Here is a 23,207-nt window from a genome sequence, read left to right as displayed (position 1 = left end):
GTAGAACAGGTGCGAGGCAACTAAGCAAAACCAACAAAACAGAGAATCCAACCCGTCCTGATTTTCATAAAAGACGAGTTTCGGTGTCGGTGCGGGCTGTGACACAATCGAGTATAAAAACAACAGAAACCAGCATCTGTCAGTGCTAAGATTGAAGAAGAAGAAGATTGATGTGTGTTTAAAATCCAGCTGGAGTTATACAGACCACAGGGTGTCAGTGTTCACCACAACATCTTAACATCCACCCGCAGCACTGGAAGGGGTTGAACAGTGACATTACATTTAGAAAACGTTTGTAAAAGAACAGTTTATGGATTTGAGATTCTTTCTGGGATTATCAGTCATGCAGATGAAGTGCTTAGGTTGTAGTATGAAAGTTTTTTTCCTTGCAGTAAACAAACTCTGATATAGATCCTTAATGAAAGGGTGAACTCTGTGGATGCAGGAAAGAGTACGTTAATGTAAACGATGCTGAATGTTGTGGGGTTAATGGATGTGGGATTGATTTCTGCTTTAGTTTTACTGCTACAGCAGAATCAAACCTGAAGCTCGATGCTTCTACTCTAACAAGTCTGATATTTTTTTTCCTTCTATTTTCTCTGGTTGTTTGTGTTTGGAAAAGTTATTTCTATCTATCCACAGAAATAAAATGCTGATTATTTCATTTCTGTGTTCAGATCTTGTTTGTGGTTTGTTGCCTAGAATCCTCTGGGTTTTTAGCCTTTTCCTGCACATTACAGACATGTTTCTCATCCAATTTTACATGATTTTAACTGCACAAAATAAACACAAAACCACAAAGACTGAACTTTTTTTGAGTAGAATATTTTCAGTAACTTACATGAAAAGCTGCAAAAGCACAAACCTACAGTACAATGTCTCAGGCTTATACAAAATAAATTCATTTTAAAGGACCATAGCAGTGTTTTCTGAAAGTTTTAGCTCCCTGCAAATCATCATCATCATACATAGTTGCTGACAACATTTTCTATTCATATCTATGTATGAAAAATCACTTACCAGACTGGACTTTACTTGAACCTTGCTTTGTGTATAATATGTAACATGCAGTATAGTCCATGCTGATATGGTCCTTTAACATAAAATCTGTATGTCTATGTCTCTGCTTACTATAAATTTGCAGTACAGCTCTGGTGAAAGCAGGATGTTTTATATTTCAGGAGAAGGCGCAGGAAACAGGAACATATCATAGTGCGTTTTTTCAAATGCCGCTTCAGATTAGATTTGATTAATATGGACAGTATGTCATCCATATTAATCTAATCCTAATCTGCATGTCATGTCTACAGTGAGACAGACACCATAAAGAGATGAAGGCTTATTTATTGACAAATACACAAAATAGATCACAAAGCAGAATTAAGCATTACAGACTAACAATAACCTCCTTGGTAAACATTTCAGTAAGGCTTCTTTCATGCCCTTCAGTAACATGGATTAAGACTCATAAATACATATAAAACTGGGAACAAGTGTGTCAGCCATTTCAGTTTTATAAGAGCGCAAACAAATTAGTACATAAACCACAGTATGTAGGTAACCATGTAAAAGAAGCTGTATGATAAACATGGATAAGCAGAGCACATGCTAAGAGAATAAATATGAAAATACAAAAACAAACATTAAAGAATTAATATAGTATTTGTATTGCTGTTCACCATTATTAAGTATTCTTTGGATTTGAGACCTTCTCACGCTGATTGTTTACATTCTTTGACAGCTACCTGCATGTTGCATAGCTTCCAGGGAGTAATAAAAAGTCAAGCTTTGTCAAAACTGAGATGATTTTATCTTTGATAAAAGTCCAACTAGTTTTACTGTAACCAACAGTTTACTCCAAAGTTCAAGTCAGTATGCAGTCCATATTGTGTTTATCTCAAAAAGTGACACAAAATGACTCAATATCATGAGACTACACATAGTTGTTTGTGCTGTAAGAGTGCATAAAGGCATAAGAACTTGGTTTGAGGTTTAGGTAACATATCAAATGAATAGGTTTGTCATTGTTGTCTGACTTCAAGTGACAATAATGTGTTGCCTTAATAGAATAATAACAATTAATCCCACAGGTTTAGTGGTTAAGTGCTTGTTGTTGACTGTGAATACAGAAAATGTATTCAGTTTTATTAATTGTAACTTAATCTGTCAAATCTATCAAATGACCAAAATATAACCAAATATGATTTAAAACAAGACCATGCAACTTTTGAAATAAGAAAAAAACACATTCTTCCTGTTACAAAATGGATTCTGGTCTGGTATGACCAGTAGCTTATGGTGGCTAATGTTAGCTAATGTTTAGACAGATATTACTGTGTAACGGACATTGCTCGGTCAGTTTGCTCACTGTATGACAATTCTCCATTTGTGCTAGTGCTACAGTATCCCCTTAGCATTTACCATTACCCCATAATTGTCACTTGTAGCCACAGTCGCCACAGCTCAGCAAAAGTTACATTATCTCACTTTAAAAAACAAACAAAAAAAAAAACTTTAATTTGAAATTTTGAGGTTGAACTTGTGAAGACAAACTCAAGCCACATCTTTCCATTTCCAGTCAAAGGCACTTCTCTGTTAAATTGTCTCTCTGTAAAGCCAGATATGCAAACTGAAGCAGTACAGAAACTGTATATACAAATTACATAACACATAGGCACTGAATCATTTACAAACTGCAGCAAAAAAAGACATATAAAAACAATTCTTGGTCCTCTAAAAGCATACTTGGTTGTTGGGGTTGGGGAGGGCAGGTTCAGTTGCTACATAGTCAATTTACACGTCTTGAAAAAAAGTCAGTCATGTGATTTATTCCATGGATAATTTCTGCGTAAAGGCATTATATATGAAAAACAAGGCACACATTGGACCCTGGTCATCTGGACAATACATTTACATTTGTTCTCCTTGCATTTGCTTTTGCATGCTTCTTGCACGCTGTAGTCCAAGTCATGCAAAGCACAGTCAGCTTTGTTTGGTGTTTCCCTTTTCTTTTGTGTTTCCTTTGTCAGTTTTGCAGGTGATGGGAAACTATGCATGGCTGTGGACGGAGATGCTCGACAGGTCGTTCCTGATGATCTCATTGACTGTCAAGGAAAAGAGAGAAAGGGAAGGTCAGTATATCAGTCAACACACTGAGTGTTGGCATTTAAAGTAAAACACAGGCCGTGAAAATTAGCTCCTTACCAAAACTGATAGCATCCGACATGAACACACATTTTTAAAAGATGTTAGAACGCATTCTGTATTTATGTTTTCCACTCTGCTCATCTCTGTGGTTTGAAGCAGGGCAGGAAAAAGGCATTGTCACATATTTCCATGCAACAATCAGAATTTGGAAATATTTAAATCAAAATCTGATGATAGTGATGATCGAGTTGTTAACTTGTGTTGCCGGGACACTGTCAATAAAAACATATCAAACACACACAGTCAAGTTGAAGCTCATCAGTGTTTTCATCACTTTTCGACTGTTCTTACCAAATAAAAGCCAAAAAAGTTTGTTTTTTTTTTTCAACTTAAACTTTGATTGTTGCTTATTTTGTCTGGATTATTTAATGTTTACATCTAAAAGAAGTTTTCAGATGCTTTAAGAACAGCTTAAATCTGCAAAAACTATTTGTTTTTGGCAAGTGCAACAAGCTCAAAACACAACATTGAGATATTATGACTTAAAAACAGTTGTAAATTTACACATCCAGCTGTCATGGAGCAACATTAGCATTCATTTGGAGTCATTAAACAAATATTTGCTCTTATTTATGTCTGAAATACAAATGGTTGACAAATTCGCTGAAAAATGAGCGAAGAGACAGAATGACGACGTTCCCATCCATAGAGCAGGAGGGGTCACTGAATGGTATGAAATTGATGTGAATCATATGCTGTGGCCTTCGCAGTCACCAGATCTCAACCCAGTTGACTGACGTGTCGACAGCACTCGCCACCACCATCAGCAAAACACCAAATTATGGAATATCTTTCGCAGGAATGGTTTTCTATTCCTCCAGTAGTGTCCAGAGACTTTGAGAGTCAATGAAAAAGAACACTGAAGCTGCTCTGGAGGCTAAAACAATGAGCTGGAAGATACTAAAACACATCACCGAGCTGAGGGAAACTGCTGAGCTGGGAGATAATTCAATGTGGGTTTGTCGCTACGAGTGACATCTTCCACATTACACACTGTTACTTTTTAATTAATAATCAAACATTTATTAATGCAGCTTTTTTCCCACTGGTGTGAATAAAATCCTCTGAGCTATATTGGACCTGTTATTTCCTCTGAGCTGACCTAATAGAATCAAATTATATCTGAAATCCCCAGACCTTTTTTATCAGGAGAGATGATGCAACCTCCTGCTGTCTCTAAAGGATCCAGGTGCACTTGTTTATCTGTTTTAATCAGCTGTGTGCTTTGGCTGACAAAGGTGGGATGTTCCAAGAACAGCTACGCAGGCTGACTCAAGCTAACCCAGAAAAACATATAGACATCTATAAACTGATAACAGATGAAAGAACAAATCAGTCATTTTTTTTCCTCACTAAAGGAGATTGAGACGGTTCATTTTTCATTAGCGTTTACCATTCTTATCTGCGACCTCATTTATTACTTTGACGAGATAGTCTCCATGGTTCCTCCCTCTTTAATCTGCTTCTCACTTTTCTAATCAGCGTCTGGGTTCAGGTTCAGGCCCCCTCTCGTGGCTCTCACAAGGATGAGAAATGTGAGAAGGGAAGGGGAACACCCCTGGAGCCGGCCCCGAGAATCCTAGCCAGCAGGCCGAGGGAGGAATTCCCTTTGACTGACTGGACGTTGGAAAAGCAGCCTGGAAACCTGAGATTCCCCTCCACACAATGGAAGGATTAAAAAAAACAACATTGATTTTCATCGCAGGCAGCAGAGGAGCCTTTCCCTCAGTGACCCAGCACTGGCACAGCTGCTTCCTAACAGAAATATCACCTACTTCCTATCATGAAAAAGATGAGGGGGTGTACATGCCTCTGTGGAGCTGTTTAGGAGCGCGTGGGAGGCTACCATGGTAAAAAAAAACAAAAAAACAAAAACATAAAAATGTGTCATCATCACCTAGAGATAGCAGAAAAATAACTCAAAAGAAACCAAAATAACACAAATAAAAAGTGTGTCTGCAAACGCTGGTTTCTGGACAACAAATTTGACTGAAGCTTTTTGCGGGCACAGAGCACACAGTGATGCAGAGCTCTCATACTGTCTAGACATGACCTTAATGTGTTTGGCTTGTTGATTGTCTGCTCTTAATAAAGGAACAGGGAGGGATCTCTTGAGAGGTTTGATAACTACATTACAGCAGCGATCTCACATCAGTGTGTCACAGAAACACATGGACACATTGAACCTATTATGTGACTACGAAGACAGGGTGCAAATCACAGCAACATGTCTTTGTGAGGAACTTGGCAGCGTGGAGAAAACTCGTCAAAGCAGCAGTGACGTTTGTATTCAGGTGCTTTAAATCACTTGTGTTTAATTTAGCAGACGGCCAAAATAAGCCTGAGACTCATGATCAAGATTCAAAACTTGAAAATTAAAGGACCATACCAGTGTTTTTACATTCTTTTAACCCTCTGACTCAGTATTATGTACACTTCATATTACATAATATAAATTTATGTGTTGATTTCATACATGTAAAGCAACACAGTGTAACTTTTGTTGAGCAACAGCGCCCTCTGACGCCACAAAGGAGTAATTAATTCTGTCAGGCTATGCATCCAAGCAGTTAAGTGGTTTTTATGTGCAGAACGCTGGTTTTTAATGACTTCTGAGTCTTTTTTATCTTGCTTTAAAGCAACCATTTGTTCCTGTCCCTTCATTTATGTATTAAAATCTGCTTTTATCTTTATAATATAATTGTAAAGTGACTGTCTTTGGGTTTTGGACTGTTGGCTGAACAAAATAAGACATCTGAAAACACCTCTGTGGGTTCTGATTGAAATTGTGATTGGCTATTTTCCCCTATTTTCTGACATTTAGTTGACAAAACAATTACTTGAGAAAGTAATCTAGAAAATAATCCAAAAATAATTTGCCAAACAAAATAATATCTTGGATGTGGGACTGATCTTTAGTGCACCACCATGGAGCCTTTTCAAAACGGTCTCTGCTCACAGCGTCTTTATCACACAACAACAATAGGATTTCAGTGAAAGAATAAAGATGATATTATGATGAATAAACATTTTCAAACAAGTTTCTTGTTTCAGCAAATTGCTATTGCTTGTGTACTGGAACAGCAGCTGCCTGGAGGGAAGAATAATGAATCTAAAAACTTGTGGTCTACTACTTGCTTTATGTTTTATAAGTAATGGGATGAAAAATGCCAGAGCCACTCGCTTTGACCTTTAGTGGATGAATGGGTAAACCCATCTCTTGTCAAGACTTTCTGCAATCTTGCATTGGAGATCATGAATGAAACTTACACTCCTCAGATTTCAGATTCAGTTTAATCAGGATCAGTAGCTTAGCTGATTAGATGATCCATTTTTCTGTGTATATAAGGCAAGATGCTTTCTACAGCACTGCATCAAGGACAGCTGCCCCCAGCCATGTGAATGTGAGAATATGACCAATATTACCAGAGGACATAGTTGAACCTGAAGAAATAAACAGTCAGACCTCATCTCCGCCCTCCTACAGTCTGCTGTCCTGCTGCCATGTGTGTTCTTCCCGGCCCAGACTGAACTGACTGACCTCCGCTCCTCTATTTGATCTGGCTTTGACCTTCTACACATCTGGAGGTGGAAGGATATATTCTTTTAAGTTCAATCCTCAAGGGGACGTTATTACACCAACCTCTCAGCGCGCACTTCGAGCCAGGACGTCGGCCGTAAATTACGGACATCAAGACATCATCAGACCTCCACATCATGTCATCACCTGTCTGGCAACTATCAAAACCACGGATGAACTATGGCATTCAGATATTTTTCCTTGCGCCACTTCGTGCGCCATATGTGTCGGAACAGCTTTACATGTAATAATGAAACGGTAAAAGACAGAATTCAGTCAGATTCAGAAATCTATTCTGATGTAAAACAAAGGGAAACCAGGCAGTAAAACTTTATCTTTCATCCCACTGAGGCCACAACATTTACTGTTTATGTGTCCGTTGCCATGGCCCACTTTTCACTGTGCTGTCACATTTGATGTGGAGCATCTAATTGAAAAACAGAAGTCAATCTATTGATCTCTAAGTGTGTTTACAACAAAGTCCTAAAAATAGACCCAGCACCAGTGTGACATCTGTGTCATGTGGCTCTTTGGCCACATTGATTTGCTCAATAGAGACATTTGAATGACAGAGACGGTTCGAACATCAAAGTCAACATCAGCAAACACAGTGAGGGGCTGGATTTCTTTTTTAATTTAGAAAAATGTTATGTACTTGTGCTTTTGATTTAAGTTATAATCAAAAATTATAATCTTCTTACTTTACATTTAGCCTTGAAGGGGGGAATGTTTGAGAAAACAGTCTCACTACAAGGTCCATGTAGTGGCTTTTCTGGAGCTTTCAGTCATATCAGATGGTCTTCATCAACAGATGAAGTTTGCAGATATTCAGATTTTTACTTTTACGTTTTCTTTAAAGACTTCTCGTCTGTGTTGGCTTCAAAGCTGAGGTTCAAAGTTCATTCTTGATATGGTTGTGATTCTGTATGATCAAAAACCTCCAGAGCAGCTACTAAATGGACCTTGAAGTTTTTTTCTCAATTACTGTTTTCAAAGTCAAGAATGAACTTTGAACCTCAGCTTTTCAGCCAACACAGATGAGGAGTCCATTAGTGCTTAGAAACTAAATGGAAGATTGAACATCTACTGTTCAGTGACAACTGGACAAACTCCATCTGCTGATGAAGACCATCTGCTATGATTGAAAGCTCCAGAACAGCTACTAAATGGACCTTGTAGTCCTGTCTCCATGTTTATGAGACAATACAGGCTAAATGGAGGACAATATTCTCTGAATATGCACTGTATATTGTGTGTTTATAAAGGAAGAGTATTATCTTAAACACTTAAATCCTGCAGAGTCTAAGAGCTTTGTTATTAATGTAACATGAGGCGCTGCACTGTTAGAGCGGAAATATGTTTTTCTGTGTGTCAAACTTTAGTTATTTAAGAGAAGGAAGGTGCTGTTTGATACGACGTAATCCAGGAACTGGTTTCCTGTCCCATGGAGGTCCACAGCAGCTGGGGCTGACTGATACAGCCCAGCGCTCCAACCAGGAAACCCCCAACGAATGAGGAACTCCCAAACAATTAGCAGGACAGCGCTGTTTGCCTCATTAAGGGCTGAAACGCGTCAACACAATCCAGCCTGTAATAACACAATTCTACAGAGGAAATGATCAGGCGACGACATATTCAACAGCCTCTCTGATGCTGTGAATAAACCAGCTGAGAGTCCAGAGCTGAGACAATAAGAGAAAAAAGGCTGGGGGGGTGGTGGGGCAGAAAACACCACAAATCCCCCCCTCCCCGTTTACTGCCACGTCAAGTCCAGGCCACAAGCCACGAGATGTTCTTGGCCCACTTTATGAGGCTCCTACTGGGTTACTGCAAGTCAGTCCCACAGAGCAGTTCTGTAGTTCACCACAGTCTCTGCCAATTTTTTTTTAACCCAGGTATTATTTATAAAGAACATGAGTGGACAATGGCGCTTTGGAGAGAATGAAACTTTGTAGACCTTGAAAAAAGAATAACAGAAAGGGAGAAGACTTCAGCAAAATATTACCACAATGACAATGTTCTTTCATTCACTGAGCAACCAGAAAAATGGAAACCTCTGTTGTTATGCAACCCAAAACAACAATCCCATATTAAATATGACCTTTGTAAAACTGACCATTTTTGCTGTTAGTCCACCACTTTGGTCCAGACTGAAATATCTCAACAACTACTGGAGGGATTGCTATGAAATTTCATGGTCCCCAGAGGACGAATCTTACTGACTTTTCATCTCACAACATCATGAATACTTTGGTTTATGACCAAATACCTGCAAAACTAATGACTTTCCCATCAGCCTCAGCTGTACTTTGTGTGTAGCGCTAATTAGTAAACATTACGCTAATATGCTAAACTGCGACAGTGAAAATGGTAAAAGTTACAGTTGCTAGTATTGTTGTAGACTCTTAGCTTTGTAGGTGCTACACTGGATTGTAATATACTGTAACATGTGCCTAATATTCATGCTCCTCCCTATATTTAAATGAGGTGGACAAAATATTACAAACACCTCTTATATCTAACTGAAAGACCACCACAGAGTGTTGTCTCAAAACACAAAGGACAGAATGAAAACACAAAGGTAAAGTCGTCTCTACTAAAACTGAACTTTTAAAGGAAGGTTGCTTTTTATTGCAGGGCTGTAGCATTACATCATGTTGGTGTTTTTCTTTTCTTTTCTGGCCACTCACTGTATTTAGCAATGAATCAATATCTGTAACTGTAATACCTAACAGATGTGGATATTGATGAATATGTGATAAATTTCCTCCAAAGGTACTTTAAGCATAAATTAATAATAAGCTGATAATTCACCCAAACCTTAAATGAAACATCATGTGTAAAGTCAATGTGAAAATATATTGTGATCATACAAACTAATGATGAATATAGCTTCTTTTTTTCAAGCTGTAGCTGCGAATAATTGAGTGAGTTTTATAGTTTAAGGTCAGGAAGATTCAGTCATGTCCTACTCACAATTTACTCTCAAAAACTTTGCCAATGATCGTCTAAAGTCTCAGGTCATCAATTGTAAAGCTCTGACATCTAACAAGGCCACAACACGCCGTAAAAAAGCATGTCGTAATGCTATTTGGCTCAGATCTGGCTTCAAAATGCACGTGTTTCGCTCATGTTACCTCACCGCTGACAAAAGTCTTCTGCACACTACTGTGCAGCATAATGTATGGCTTTGGCCACCTCTCCCAGACTCTCTGTGAGCCAAAGGGGAAGCATGCAAACCTCTCCAGTCAGCAAGTTTTATGGCAGCGTGGCCGGACTCCATCTCTCTCGGCCTCGGCGGCGGAGGAGTTCAGACCGTGCACCCTGCAGCCTATAGCTGCGGCTCGAGGCCAGAGAATATGATTCAGACTTTCCATGAGCAGACATGTTTGTAACCTCTCAGGGGATGGTGTGAAAAAAATGTTTAACAGAGGGGGATCCTGATGAATATGAGAGGGCTGCACAAACAGAGAGAAGATATCAGCTCCGGTTACAGACAACTGGGCAACAACAAAGTTTGGGTGGGAGATCAAAAACACCTGACTGTGTCACTTTCATTTAAAGTTTATTGTGGTTACTTGACAGGAGCGGTTAAACATTCATGTGTTTAAATTAAATGTTCTGAAATTAAATCAAACTGTGCTGCATTAAATAAGTAAATGGCTGTTATTAATGCTTGGCCTCTGAAAATAAAGTACAGATCATTATATACTGAATAACACACACAGTCCTTTTTTCAATTAATATTCTTCAGTGACACTCCACAGTGTCTTAGCTCCTTAAAAGTCTCAGGTGTCATTGTCTGAGTTTTAACAAGCATTCTTGACAAGAAACTACAGTAACACCACACCTGAGCGAGGCCATAAAGCAGAAGAAGTCCTATTAAACTCTGCCAAAGGTTTTAATGAAGTGAGAGGCTGCATTAAGTTTGGAATGTTTAGTAAAATTTCCTTCAATTTGCCAATGAAAACAAGTGTAATTGGTGGCACAGCACCTCAGAAATATCCATCATGGTTATGGTGGTGTACTCTAATACCTTTTTTAACTGAACTACACCTCATTTGAACCTAGAAATCATCAAGACATGAGCAGTGGTGGCACTAGTTACAACATAATTACAAATCAAATCTCATGCTCTAGCTCTAGCCAGCTTTCCCTACAGACAGGGCTAACAAGTGTTAATGTATTTACTCAGACTGTTCAGAGGAAGTGGCATGGGAACAGTCTGAGTCCTGCAGTCTGCGGCCCATTCGCCATCGTCAGGAAGCTCGGCCAGACGATTCAGCGGGGGCTCTGGTGTCGGATCAAAGCCCTGCTGCTCTGTGCGCTGATAGCTGCTGGTTAGTGTTTCTTCATCTACTGCACTCACTTTTCCTCCCTGGGACTTACACACAGCCAGGCGATGTTTTTTCTTGCCCAGAGGAAGATCATTTATCCAATTTATTTCAAATCACCGCAGCGAGAGAGCACACGGCCCCCGAACCTCAGTGGTGAGCGCAGAGGGCCAGAGCAGTGAGATCATAAAGTTTGTGCTCCTAAAATCCTGCCCTCTCTGAGATAAATAAAGGGCGTCACAAAAAAACACTGCATTTATTGTATCAGGGAGCTTTGGCCAGCCATGTCTCATTCAGGGTTTAAAGCCAAATATATCAAACAGTAGACCACAGGGATTCTTTGATCTAATTACCTCAGAGCTTAGACGACGAAGAAAGTTGACAGCAAAGGGAAGGAGTGCCACAAAAGTTAGAGAATTTGTAAAGTGATATTAAAAGTGCAGGACTTTTGACAGCTTCTATTCCAGTAAAGTAGAAAGGCCTAAAACTGTGTAACTGACACAAGCAGTAAAGTCACATTTTCATAACAAAGTCAAGTAAGCACATTAACCACTAAGGGCACAGGAGTCGTATCAATTTTCTCATGTAACTTTCTCAAAATGTCGAACAGTTCCTTTAAATGATAATGGGTGAGGGGATTTGTGCCAGAACAAAAACTGCAATCTGAGTTTTGAAGGCCAAATGTTTCAGCTCCTGGCAAAGTGATCGGCGAGTCATACGATATTGATCAAAAATGCTATCAGCACCTGCAGTTATAATATGGTCATTTTATGCTGGAGGGCAATAAAAACCTTTTTGTTTAGTTAATTAGGGGGTTGGACGGGGGTTGCTCACATAATTTTTTCCACTGCACTGGATTAGAAAAATAAGAATAAGTTTGTAAAATCTTTTTCACTCACCATCATCAAGGTACATCTGGTCCAGCTCCTGTGGCTCTTGTTTGATGCTGACAGCCAGCGTCGGGGGGCTGCCGTCCTCCTGCAGGGAGGGTCGCCCTCTCTCTGGCATTTTGGGGTGCTGCTGGGCAACTGGGCTGGTGCTGCCGCTGACCGGCTGGGCTGGTGTCATGCAGTGGGTTGGAGAGAAGGGAGCGTCGGTCGGGGTGGAGGGCTGCGAGGTCGGGGAGGAGGAGGAGCTGCTGGGCGGGTAGAGGCTGGGCAGCTGGTAGCGCCCGGGAGTCTCCTGGATGATGGAGACGTGAGGGATCGGGGACTGGGGGCCCTGGTGCGGCACCGCCGGGCCGGCAGGGAGGCACTTGGAGAAAGGCGAGGGCGACAGGTCGTGCAGTTTGGGGCTGGTGCTCGGAGAGGACGAGGAGGGCAGCGAGGAGGGCTTGGCTGCCAGTCTCTGCTGGCTGACGGGGTAAGCCCCGCCAACGACGCATGGCCTGAGGTCAGAGGTCATCATTGGGGTCATAACCTGTGGGGGGAAGAATGGCTTCGGGTGCAAGGCCAGAGTGGAACCATGCTGAGTGCACATCAGTGGGGCGTCGTAGTCGTCGTGTGGCTCCGTCTTTATTGTTGGAACTGAGAGAGGAGGAGGGAAAACAGAAGGAGGAAAAGCTAAATGAGTAAACACATATTCCGACCTTCCTGCAAGTGTGAGTGAGTGAGTGGGTTTGTGGCTAGGATACCCGCTGCCAAACAAACACTCTCATCAATGAGTCTCTGTGTCTGGGCTTGAGCTCTCCCACCCTGCTGAAAATATTCACAAAACTAGAAAAAAAATAAGGAAAAAAGGGATGACTCATCAACACGAGAAACATCCAGCAGCTTCTATAATAAAAGGCCTATTTTCCTTGGATCCTGCTCTGGTGCTAATATCCACTAAATGTGCGATATGAAATATGTCGCTGCAACAGCAGCTCCATACTCAGCAGGGCTTAGTAATTTAAAATAAATTACTGCCCGCTCATTGAGACAGAGAGAGAAAAAAGTTGAACTGGACATGAAAGCTGCTTTTTAACCCAAGATCCAGCTGAAAAAAGACAAAATGGTGGCTTCGGGGTGTTCGTGGATTGTGGTTATTGCACAGGCGAGGACCAATGCTGAGTTCAAATGAGGCAGGACTTGTTCTCAGTCGCTGTGATCTTGGCCACTCGTCCAGATTCCAGCACAAAACATGTTGGACACTAAATTTTCAAATGTGGGCCGTCAGTCTGCTGCAGCTCGTGACACGACATCAGTCTTATATAACAAGCGTTTCAGTCCAGTTACAAGCAAACGACAGCGCGGCTCTGACCCCGAGCTTCATCACTGCATCACTAAACTGGATCTATTTCTTCTTTTCATGGCTGTGGTGAAGCTGTTTTAGATCATAATATGGAGCATGTGTTTGAAACCAAAGCTGAAGTAGTAAATTACTCATATTTTATTATTCCCCCTGCAATTTTTATTCTTATATTTTACTGATGTAGACTGTTAGTTTTTTAGTTGCTCATGTAAATCTGTTTGTTTTTCCTGCTTGCTTAGGGGATGTCTCATGAAAGATATTTTTAATCTTGCAGGGTGCACCAGTCTAAAAAAGGGACTAATTAGACTAAAAAAGAGTGAAACTAGGGCGCGTCATGCCTTACTGAAGCCTCCACTGTCAACAACTGTAAAAGAGGAACTGCGATGAGATGGTTACACCAACCGCAGGACTAAAATAGCACGTGCACCCCTATTTCTGGCCTGTTTGGAGGAAGTGTGTCTGTCTGCCTGCAGAGGATAGGCAGATGCACAGGCACAGAAAGGAGCAGAAGAAGTGCAAATGTTTGTCTTGCCACAAAAGAGAGCCTGCCCCTGGGTTTCCGGAGTGTGAAAATCAGCCGTGTGTGTGTGTGTGTGTACTGTATGTCCCAAAATAAATCTGTTGTTTTTGTACGAGCTGCTGTCACACCTGGTGCTGCAAAAAAAAAAGGTAATGTGATGTGATTTTTGAAAAAAGCGAAATTAATTTACATATTATTATTGAAAATTGAGCTTCTGATCATTTTTTCCACCTATGTTTTCACTCAATCTGCCCACTGGTGTTAAATGTTTCTTGACTTTCTCCTCTCTTTGGACTGGCAGATCATATTCTTCACACAGCTGGCTTGTTGCCCTGATGGTGCTCACCCTTTAGGAGACACTGACCAGACTAGCTGTCCTCCTGAATCTGTCCCCTCCCTCACACTCTCTGCATCCCGGGCACAATGCTCCACTTTCACAGTGGGGCACTCCGTCGCCCACATACAGGGCTGGGCCAGTTCACTTGAATCACAGCTTTGAACCACCCACTGGATTTTCGCTCCAAGCCCAGAGCGCAATTAGCAGTGGTTTTTACATTTCAGTTCGTGGGTCAGTGTTTATATTTAGCTTGGCAATAGGTTCTCTATTCAAATAACATGCTTTTCCCATGCCCCTTTCCCCACCCTTCTGTGTCCAGTCACTGCAGCGTTCATGTAGCTTCAGGTATGGAAAATAACAGATTTTATAGATTTTTTTTTTTTTTAACAACGGAGGAATAATAGCGTTGCTTTGTTCCTCCCTAGCAAAACCACCAGACAAGGGGGAATACAAACAGTTTGTTCTCGTCTTCAGATGTAAAAATCTTGGCTAAAGTGTTTCTAATTAGTCTGGGATATGAAAGGCAAAGAGCAGCCGGAGAGTGGTGATGACAGGAAAGTCAAAGAAAGGCAGAATAAGCGAGGATGAGCCGCGAATTGGCTTGACTACTGTATGTCTATTAAACAGAGTTTTTAGGGCTTCACCAAATGTCAGCCCTGCATAAAACTCTCATGAAGACGCTTGCTTCTTGATCATTAAATAGCATTCCTTCCCTTGATTTATCATATCTAAGGAGTATTTCTAATCTTATTCAGATTCTGGATAAATAATGTTGGATACTGTCTCTCTTTATATTTTTTTCCTGTTGTAAAATCACAGCAAGAATATTTCATGAGAAAGTTAGCGTCATTCTTCAAAAGCATGCGACTGCCAAAGCCACCCAAAGACAAGACAGTTCCTGATCCTCATAACATCCACTCTTAAGGAGAAATGTCCCCACCTCAACAGCTCTGTTTCCCATCCAAGTGTTAAACCAACTTTCTTTATTAATCATTATTTACACAGACTTCTCTGAGAGTCAGAGTGGTGCAACCTCAGTCTGATCTGTTGAGACACAGAGCAGCTCCACTGGAGCAGCTGGGTTTCAAGTGCCTTGCTCAAGAACAAATTCTCTACTAGTTGCTCAAACTTGCTTCCTTCCACTCACAGGCCCTCTCTTGTATATCATGTCTTAATTACTTATTTAAAGCACTTTGAGCCTTTTTCTGACACTTGCTCACTCATTATTAGTCAGGAAAAGTACACAGTAGCATGAGGAGGAGAGCTTTACCACTGGCAGGGACGTAGGTGAAACGCTGATACTGGCTTCTTTTCCTCTTGCCGTTGCAGACGTAGAAGTTCACATGGACAGGAGTGGAGAGTCTTTGGTTCCGATATGGAGGGATTTCAACGAGGAGCGAATTCTGAAAAGCAACAAATTTAACAACTTGACTGAAAGGAGCAAAAGTAATTTTTTATAGCTCGTACAGACAAAGAGACAATGCCTGGGTTATTGTAGTGAATAAAGCTAGTGCTACGTGGTTAGCATGCTAACTTCAGTAGAAGAACTAGAAGCAAAACATTGGTGTTGCTTTCCAGTCCTGTAGACAGCTCTGGTGTTCTTGCAATGTTTCGTCTAAGCTAGAAAGTAAACAGCTGCTAATGCTAATGTTACATATGGCACCTTTAACCTTTAAGATTTGATGGAAGATGGAAAAAGTATTAAATTTTTTACTTCTTTTGCTGTAACTGTTTTCATTTCCTCTTTCTAAGTTTCACTTCAGGTGACAATGTGTTGCAACGAATTCTTAAATTCATGAAGCATAAATTCTTCATGCTATGAACTATAGTAAGTATTATTGAGTATCTTGTGTTGTTTCTGTCATTGTTTGGCAGGGATGGTTGGAAGAGACAGTGCAGCTCAGCAAAGCGGTTTTGAGATCTGGATTGTACTTAGTCTACTTTTCTTGAAGCCTGAAGTTGTGTGTGTAGGAGGCGGTGGATAAAATCAGAAAATCTGGTTGTAATCCCAAACGTGAGAGCCACAAAGAGACCATGAAGTAAGCTTATAGAGAAGCCCGGTTGTTTGAACAGTGAATAACTCAGCTGATGTGAATAAACTGAACTCATGAGTGTCCAGATAGTTTATTTCCTAAGCAGAGCTTCCTGCTGTCTGAGGAGAGAACGAAGGCCAGGAGCGACCACGTTCCCGGGTTCAGCCTTGTGAACACATCAGCCCGACATGTGTGTGTTTCTGCGCACATGCGCGTGGATACGTCTGAGTGTGTCGGAGGCGCCGCTCAGTAGCCAGGGAGGAAGCCATCTGTCTACAACAGTGCGCTTTGGAGGACGGCTGGCCCTGACATGTACAGGTGAAAGCTGACACACGTTTTATTAAATCACCACAGTCGTAAAGTCAAGTGAAGCCAGATGAGGCTTTTCGACTTCTCTCATCCACCGCGATCTGTCTATCCTTCAGAGAATTAGCTGATAAAAACTCTGGAAACTGTTCACCATTTGCGCTGGTATAAACTTTAATTGTGTCCAGGCTGAACAGGAAATATTTGCAGCATTTTGACGTGTGTGGCAGCGGTCCAACGTGTCAATTTATGTATATTGATGAAAAACAAGCTTAATTTTGAATCCAAAATCATGCACAAGTGAAATCACTCATTTGCATTTGAAAGGTTTATGTGCACATGTGTTGTGTTGTAAAACCATCTCAGCTCACAGTGGAGCTTCAGCTTGAGTAAAATGAAAATCACCAAAGATGTTTTTACATGACAAGCTGAGCATGAAGGAGCATTTTTGAACTCCTCAAGCGACTGCCTCAAGGCTATTTGTCTGAGTTTATATGAATACCCTGATGTATCTAATTGTAAATAATTCCTAAAATGAAAACTAAATCATCCCTTCTTGTCCCAAATTGACCTTTCTCTTGGGGGAAGGGTCAGGTCTGTGCAGGTGACGGAGGCGGTGAGGTATTCCGAGTTTGTGGTTTGGTCTGCATCGTGGTGCAGCAGCAGAGGTTAAAGCTGGCCAAGGCAGCGTCAGTGTTTAAAATGGGACCAATCCAGCAGACTGGGCTGCGTGGGGAGGGAGAGAGCTTGGAGGGGGAGGGGGACCCATTGTCTATTCAAGCAGACAGATGTGTCCCAGCAGTCACTGTATGAGTGTGTGAGCAGGAGAGAGAGAGAGAAAGTGTGTTTTGCAATGGGAAGACACTGTGAGCAGGTGCAGCGCTTCACATATAGACACCCCATAATCCCCTCGTCTATCTCCCAGACTCCCACCACTACATCTCCCTCTTTCTGTCCCTCTCTCTCTCTCTCAGCTGTCCGAGGCCAAGACAGGACACGCTGCCAAGCTCAAACTCCCACAGGTTGAAGGTTGAACTTTTGAAAACCTTTTCCACACGTTTCAAACACAACACTGCTGTTTTTCCCCCTGAGGACTTCCACCCCAGACTGAGTTAAAAAAAACAACAGTTATATTCCAGTTACTCTTCTGTGAGCGTCTTCCTTATTTTGTAGACCAATGTGAGCGTATCCAATGTTCATATTCATTTTGTGGTAGGTATGCTTGGTTGAAATGAATACCTTTTTAGGAAATGTGCTTATTCGCTTTCATGCTGAGAGGTAGATGAGAAGCCACTGTCATGTCTGTAAATGTGAAGCCACAGCCAACAGCCGGTTAGCTTAGCTTAGCTTCACACAGAGACTGGAACCGTCTAGTCTGGCTCTGTCCAGAGGTAACAACATCCAGCAAACCTCCTCTAAAACTGTTTGATTTTTATGCAGATTAAACAAATGGGATATAATATGTTGAGTAGTGAGCTTTAAGTGGATTTTATGATGTTCGGACAGACTGTTTCCAGACTTTATGTTAAGTTAAGCTAAGCTAAGCTAAGCTAAGCAGAGGCTGCATGTAGTTATGTTTTATGGACAGTATGAGAGTGGTGTCAGTCTTTTCATCTAATTCTCAGCAAAAGAATAAGAGTATTTCCCAAAAGTACTCCTTTAAAGTATTTTTTTAATGGCTTGGGGTGCAGTTTTTTTCTTCCTCTTACTAACAAACATTAAAAGAGATTTAAAAACACAGTATGAATTTAGATTAACTTCATATTTTATGCTATTCAGAGAAGAATGATGATTAAAATAAAAATTAGAAGGTTATTAAAGCACTGCTTTGTCCAAATTACACCAAAACATATGTTCTCTTTTATTTTCAGTGGTGTCTAGACATGCAGGTGGTTCCTTTTGGATATATTGTGCATGTTTTGAGATATTCATCTCTGAGATATCTCCCACCACCTAATTACAGTAAAAGAATATGGGGTTTGTTTTGTGTTTAGTTTAGAAAATTCATTGACAGAAACCTCTTTGTAGAATCCCTGTCCCTGTTGGTAGTTTCTGTACTGTTCCCTCCACGGGACACAACTCCAATGATTCTGCACTGCAATGAGGCGAAGCAGCTCCATTTACTCTCGCTGTATTTGAACATCAGTTTGCTTTAATGTGAGGACTGAAAATGTTTTGCCACTTAGTTCACTTTAGAAGATTGAGAACAGCTGCACTACCCTCGCTTTCATCCTGAAATTAGACCAGATTCGTCATGATAATAGTGTCGTATGTATCACTTACAGCCTTGGAGGCGTCTCTCTCAACCTTGGCCTCAGTCTCCCAGAGGTGGTGACCATCTAAAGAATAAAAAAAAAGAAAGAGAAAAAGGGGTTTTGTAATGACAAATCAGAAAATAATCCACCTACTTGGCTCCCAACAGAAATGAAGAAATGGAATGAGTGTTGTTATTATTATCTGTTACATCAGTGATATATAAAACTGCTACAGAGAGCTGAGGGTATCACAAACGTCATACTGTCTGACCCACAGCTCATGAGCTCATATCCTCAGTCTGACAAACCTGAGACAGAGAGAGAGAGAGAGAGGGAACGAGACGACAAACCCACAGAGAGAGACGCAGACGAAGACAGAGAAAGAGCGAGAGAGAAGAATCTGATGCAATCCTGAAAAACCCAGAGTCATACCAGAGAGATGAGCGACTCTGGTGGATGAGAGAAGCCTTGACTTCATCGCTGTGTGGAATCCCAACATGCTCGAGCAGCTGGTGGGCTCGTTAATACACAACGACTGGAAACTGACAACTCGCCTCGGCTCTCTAACCCCTTATTTCTTGTGTTCTCATAGGAATCTTTCTGTTATCCCCATATAATGATTGTTAAATGGTATTGGTATTTTTCTCCTATTCTGGTAATGCGTTTTTTTCTCCTTAAACTCGCCACAATAAAGAGCTTTTCCCATCAGGCAGTAAAACTAGGCATCATATGAGCTGCTGGAAAACACAGACTTGCTAAAAAAGCGAGTTTGATTTGTCATCCTGCCCAGCGAGGTGTGAGTAAAACTATATTTTTACCAATTTATTAGACACAGAAGGAAACCATTGCAATTTCTTTTAGACCCCTGACTCATTAACAAGGTCCTAAAAAGACATTAAATGACTGTGAGAGTGACTTTACGTGGAAAGGAAACTTGCAGTTTGAAGAAGAAAGGTCAACCATGGCCAAATTGTCTTGAAGAAGATTAACTGAGATATGTGCTGTGTTGCTCAACGGGCTGTCTGCAGTTTGATAAGTGGAGGGTTTGAATTGAGCAGACAGTCCCGTGCAGATGGATGGGGTACTACTTGTTTGTGCAGAGAGAGGAGTTGTGAGGTGGCAGAGATGGAGGAGGTGCAGCTATAGGCACTGACAGCTTGTGTTACGTCTGAGGAGACACTGGAAACCTGTTTACCTCTGCCTGCTCTGTCCTGATCTCACTTTCCCTTTCCTCTACTTCTCCTCCCTGTCTGGCACTTGTAGACTAGAGTTTTAGCTGCTGCTCTCCAGGAAGACGTGAAATCATGTGTATCACCTCAAACAGAGAGACACGTCTCTGTGTTGTGCAGATACTGTGGATTGTCATGCAATAAAGAGACAAGTAATGAAGGAGAGGCTGACCATGACATGTTTTCAGACATTTTTTTGAATATGTACACAGACTTTTATGATTATCCTCTATTTGGTCACTTTTCCAGTGCACCTGCTCAGAATTAATTCATGGAACTGGGACATAGCTGTGGTCTTAATATTCTGATTTCTTGGCAAAGTTTTCTCCAGACGTTTATGAGCCCTGATGCTAGACTGAGCATTTGAAGCAGCACCTGGTGACTGAGGTCTCAGACTGTGCCTCAGACTATTATTCATACACAGCTTGTTATTTATAATAACTTGTGGTATGGCTGCATCTGTTTTTCAAAGCAGAAAGTGTCCAACTTGTGCCCGGGTAATGCATAGTTTTATGACTGTCATTATATAACGATGAATGGAAGTGGTGGAAATGGCTGCAGAGAGCTGCAGAAAGGATCTAAACAAACACATCGGTTACTGAGAAGTAAGGATTGTTTCTGGTGGAAACAGAACCTCATGTTACTGCTTGCACAGTATGCAGTTAATTAAGTAATTTGAAGGGAGGATGGTGGATAATAATTTCCTATTTATATGCCTTCATTAATTATGTATCAGTTAAAAGAGGACACGAAGGTTTAGGTGAGAGACAAGAGGATGAAATGTGTCAATGCTCAGGTACATCAATGATGATTTATCACTACCTGTGAAACAATCACTACTGTAATATTGTTGATATCTATAGCAACTGTGGTCTGTGTCGTGAATGATTTCCCTTCATCTTATTCAGTTATTTAGTGTTTGTCCCATCTCTCTGTTGTTATGTTGTACTGCTGTCACATCTGCCGCAGTCTGTGTCTTATTTCTTGACGCTGGTATGTTCTAAAACCAACAAACAGAGTATCTCATAACCAAAACGCTGCAGCTTTAACCATGACATTAAGAAATATTTACCCAAAAAAGAAAACCTTAAAAATAACACATGAAAGCACGGCTAGAAACAAAAGCATTCTGTGAGCACCACAGGATCAATCATGGAGCCTGGTTCACAGCAAGTTGCTGACATCTGGGATACATGTACACACACCAGTGTGTGGTACCATGAATCAAACATAACATTTGCAAACCATGTTGCGAGGAAACCCCCATGTAAACAATAGAAATTAAAAGGAAAACAGCTTGTCATAGAGGAAGTTGTACAGGATGCTCAGCAGAAAGGCTCTCTGCTGGAAGGAAGTCTGTTTGTAAGGGGCACCATGTCCACTGGTTATTCTTATTTCTGTTCTGTAGAGACATGTTTACACCAGTCAAACAGAAAATGATTATCCCAGTTTATTTATTTTTTTTTATTATACGAATTCAGACGAAAACATCCAGTTATAGGGCGAAATTACGCTGAGAAAACATCCTCAGAAAGAAAGCTTTCACTTAATTCACTGAACTTTAACTCAAATAATGAGATTACGTCTTCCTCCAGAGCTGCACAGACTTTAAAAACACTTAAAAACACTATAAAATGCAATCTTCTGGTATATCTCTGTCTTTTTTTCCTCCTCTCCCACTCCGCCTCTCGCTGCCTCTCTCCACTTTGGGAACCTCTCCAGAAGGGAAGCCTTCGCACTCGACGTCAATCCACAGGAGGTAAACATGTTTTTCAGACCCCCCAGCCCCCCTTCTGTTTCCCCTTGTCTGCTTTTCGCTCTGTCTCACACTCACATCATTTTTCACATCAATACAGAGATAGATGAAATTAAACAGGCCAATTTGTTACCTATTGCCAGGAAACTTCTCGAAAGCTTTGAAAAGCTGAATGCGTGGGATGCCTTTGTTTGAAAAGAGTGTACCGGATAATTGATAACCACAGAATGTAATTGATAACCACAGAATGTTCCAGAGTTATAGGGCAACATCTGCACAACGCCTGCACCAACCCAATGAAAAACTGCAGTAGCAGTGACTCTCCAGTTCCCCTCCTACCAAATTTCAGCTAGCACAATATACTGGTCCACTGTGCTATCTAAGTTAAACAACCCAGCCTCAAAAACCCTCCCCAAAAAAAAACCCACCCCGACCATACAAACCCAATACCCCTCTCCAGCTCTTACAACGCCCAAGCTCCATTCACCTTGGCAGCGTCCCAGCCCTGCAGAAGTCTTACAATTCACATTTCGTTAGCAATGGTCTATACAAATCATTACTTTCTCAGAACAGACATAACACAGAACAGTCAATGACACAGCCGGTGGTGTGCTGTACAGAGTCATGGCAGCCGAGGGGGATCAAACAATATACAATACAGTTATTTGTCGTGTTGGGTTTATAAAGGGAATCAAACAGCTCCTTGTGCTCCTTAATTGGGGCTGGGTGGAGTAAAACTTTGGTGCCCAGAGTGAAACAGCGGGGTGGCGTGTGCCCAAGCCCTCATAACGTACAGTAAATATAAACACATGCTCTACCCAGGCCCATGTGGCATTGCTGAAAGAGTTCCCTTGTCCTCTGACTGATGACTGAAACTTCTTCCTTCCTACCGCCCCTGAAAACACGTGGATTTGGGAAGTTGCATGCAAGCTGCTGTGGTGAGGAAGGGGCGGCGGCTGAAGGGGGAACTCTGAGCTGATAAATGGCAGCAGTGGAGCAGCAGATACCAACATCCACTAACTGTACCTTACAGCCACGGTGGTGCCTGTCACTGCGCAGCGTCATCTGGACGCAGGGCAGCGCTTTCATCAAGAAATCAGTCTCTGGACTCTCTCAAACAGGCCTGCGATTTTTATGAATCATACACTGTAATTTATGAAAACATAATCCCCGCTGTTTATGTGGCTGTAATTGATTTGTTTATGAAAACAGCCATTGTTCTCAGAAGTGTCAGAGGCAGCCAAACCACTGAACGGCTTCAAGTGGAAGTCATTGTTCTATGAACGCAATGAAACCGAAGCCCGCTGACCATGTGCACCACCAAAGAAAAGCACCCCTCCCACTGAACAAAACCACTGCTCCAAGCTAGCAAAGCTAACCGAGCTACCACAGGGTACATGTTAAAAACAACCTAATTC

General features: G+C 41.3%; 1 protein-coding gene across 1 annotated transcript in view; it reads right to left on the bottom strand.

Annotated features, from left to right (window-relative positions):
- Window positions 1–1,326: 1,326 nt before the first annotated feature.
- Window positions 1,327–23,207, bottom strand: part of nfatc1 (nuclear factor of activated T cells 1) — a 39,924-nt gene continuing 18,043 nt past the window's right edge. Inside the window, 4 exon segments of the mRNA XM_018699476.2 lie at window positions 1,327–3,104; window positions 12,021–12,647; window positions 15,481–15,613; window positions 18,833–18,888. Of these exon segments, the coding sequence (XP_018554992.1) occupies window positions 3,049–3,104; window positions 12,021–12,647; window positions 15,481–15,613; window positions 18,833–18,888 (872 nt within the window). The 3' untranslated portion in view covers window positions 1,327–3,048.

Source organism: Lates calcarifer, linkage group LG3 (assembly GCF_001640805.2).
Source record: "Lates calcarifer isolate ASB-BC8 linkage group LG3, TLL_Latcal_v3, whole genome shotgun sequence".
NCBI lineage: Eukaryota > Metazoa > Chordata > Actinopteri > Centropomidae > Lates > Lates calcarifer.
Note: the sequence above shows the minus strand (reverse complement) of the source record. Positions and strands in the feature narration are given on the sequence as shown.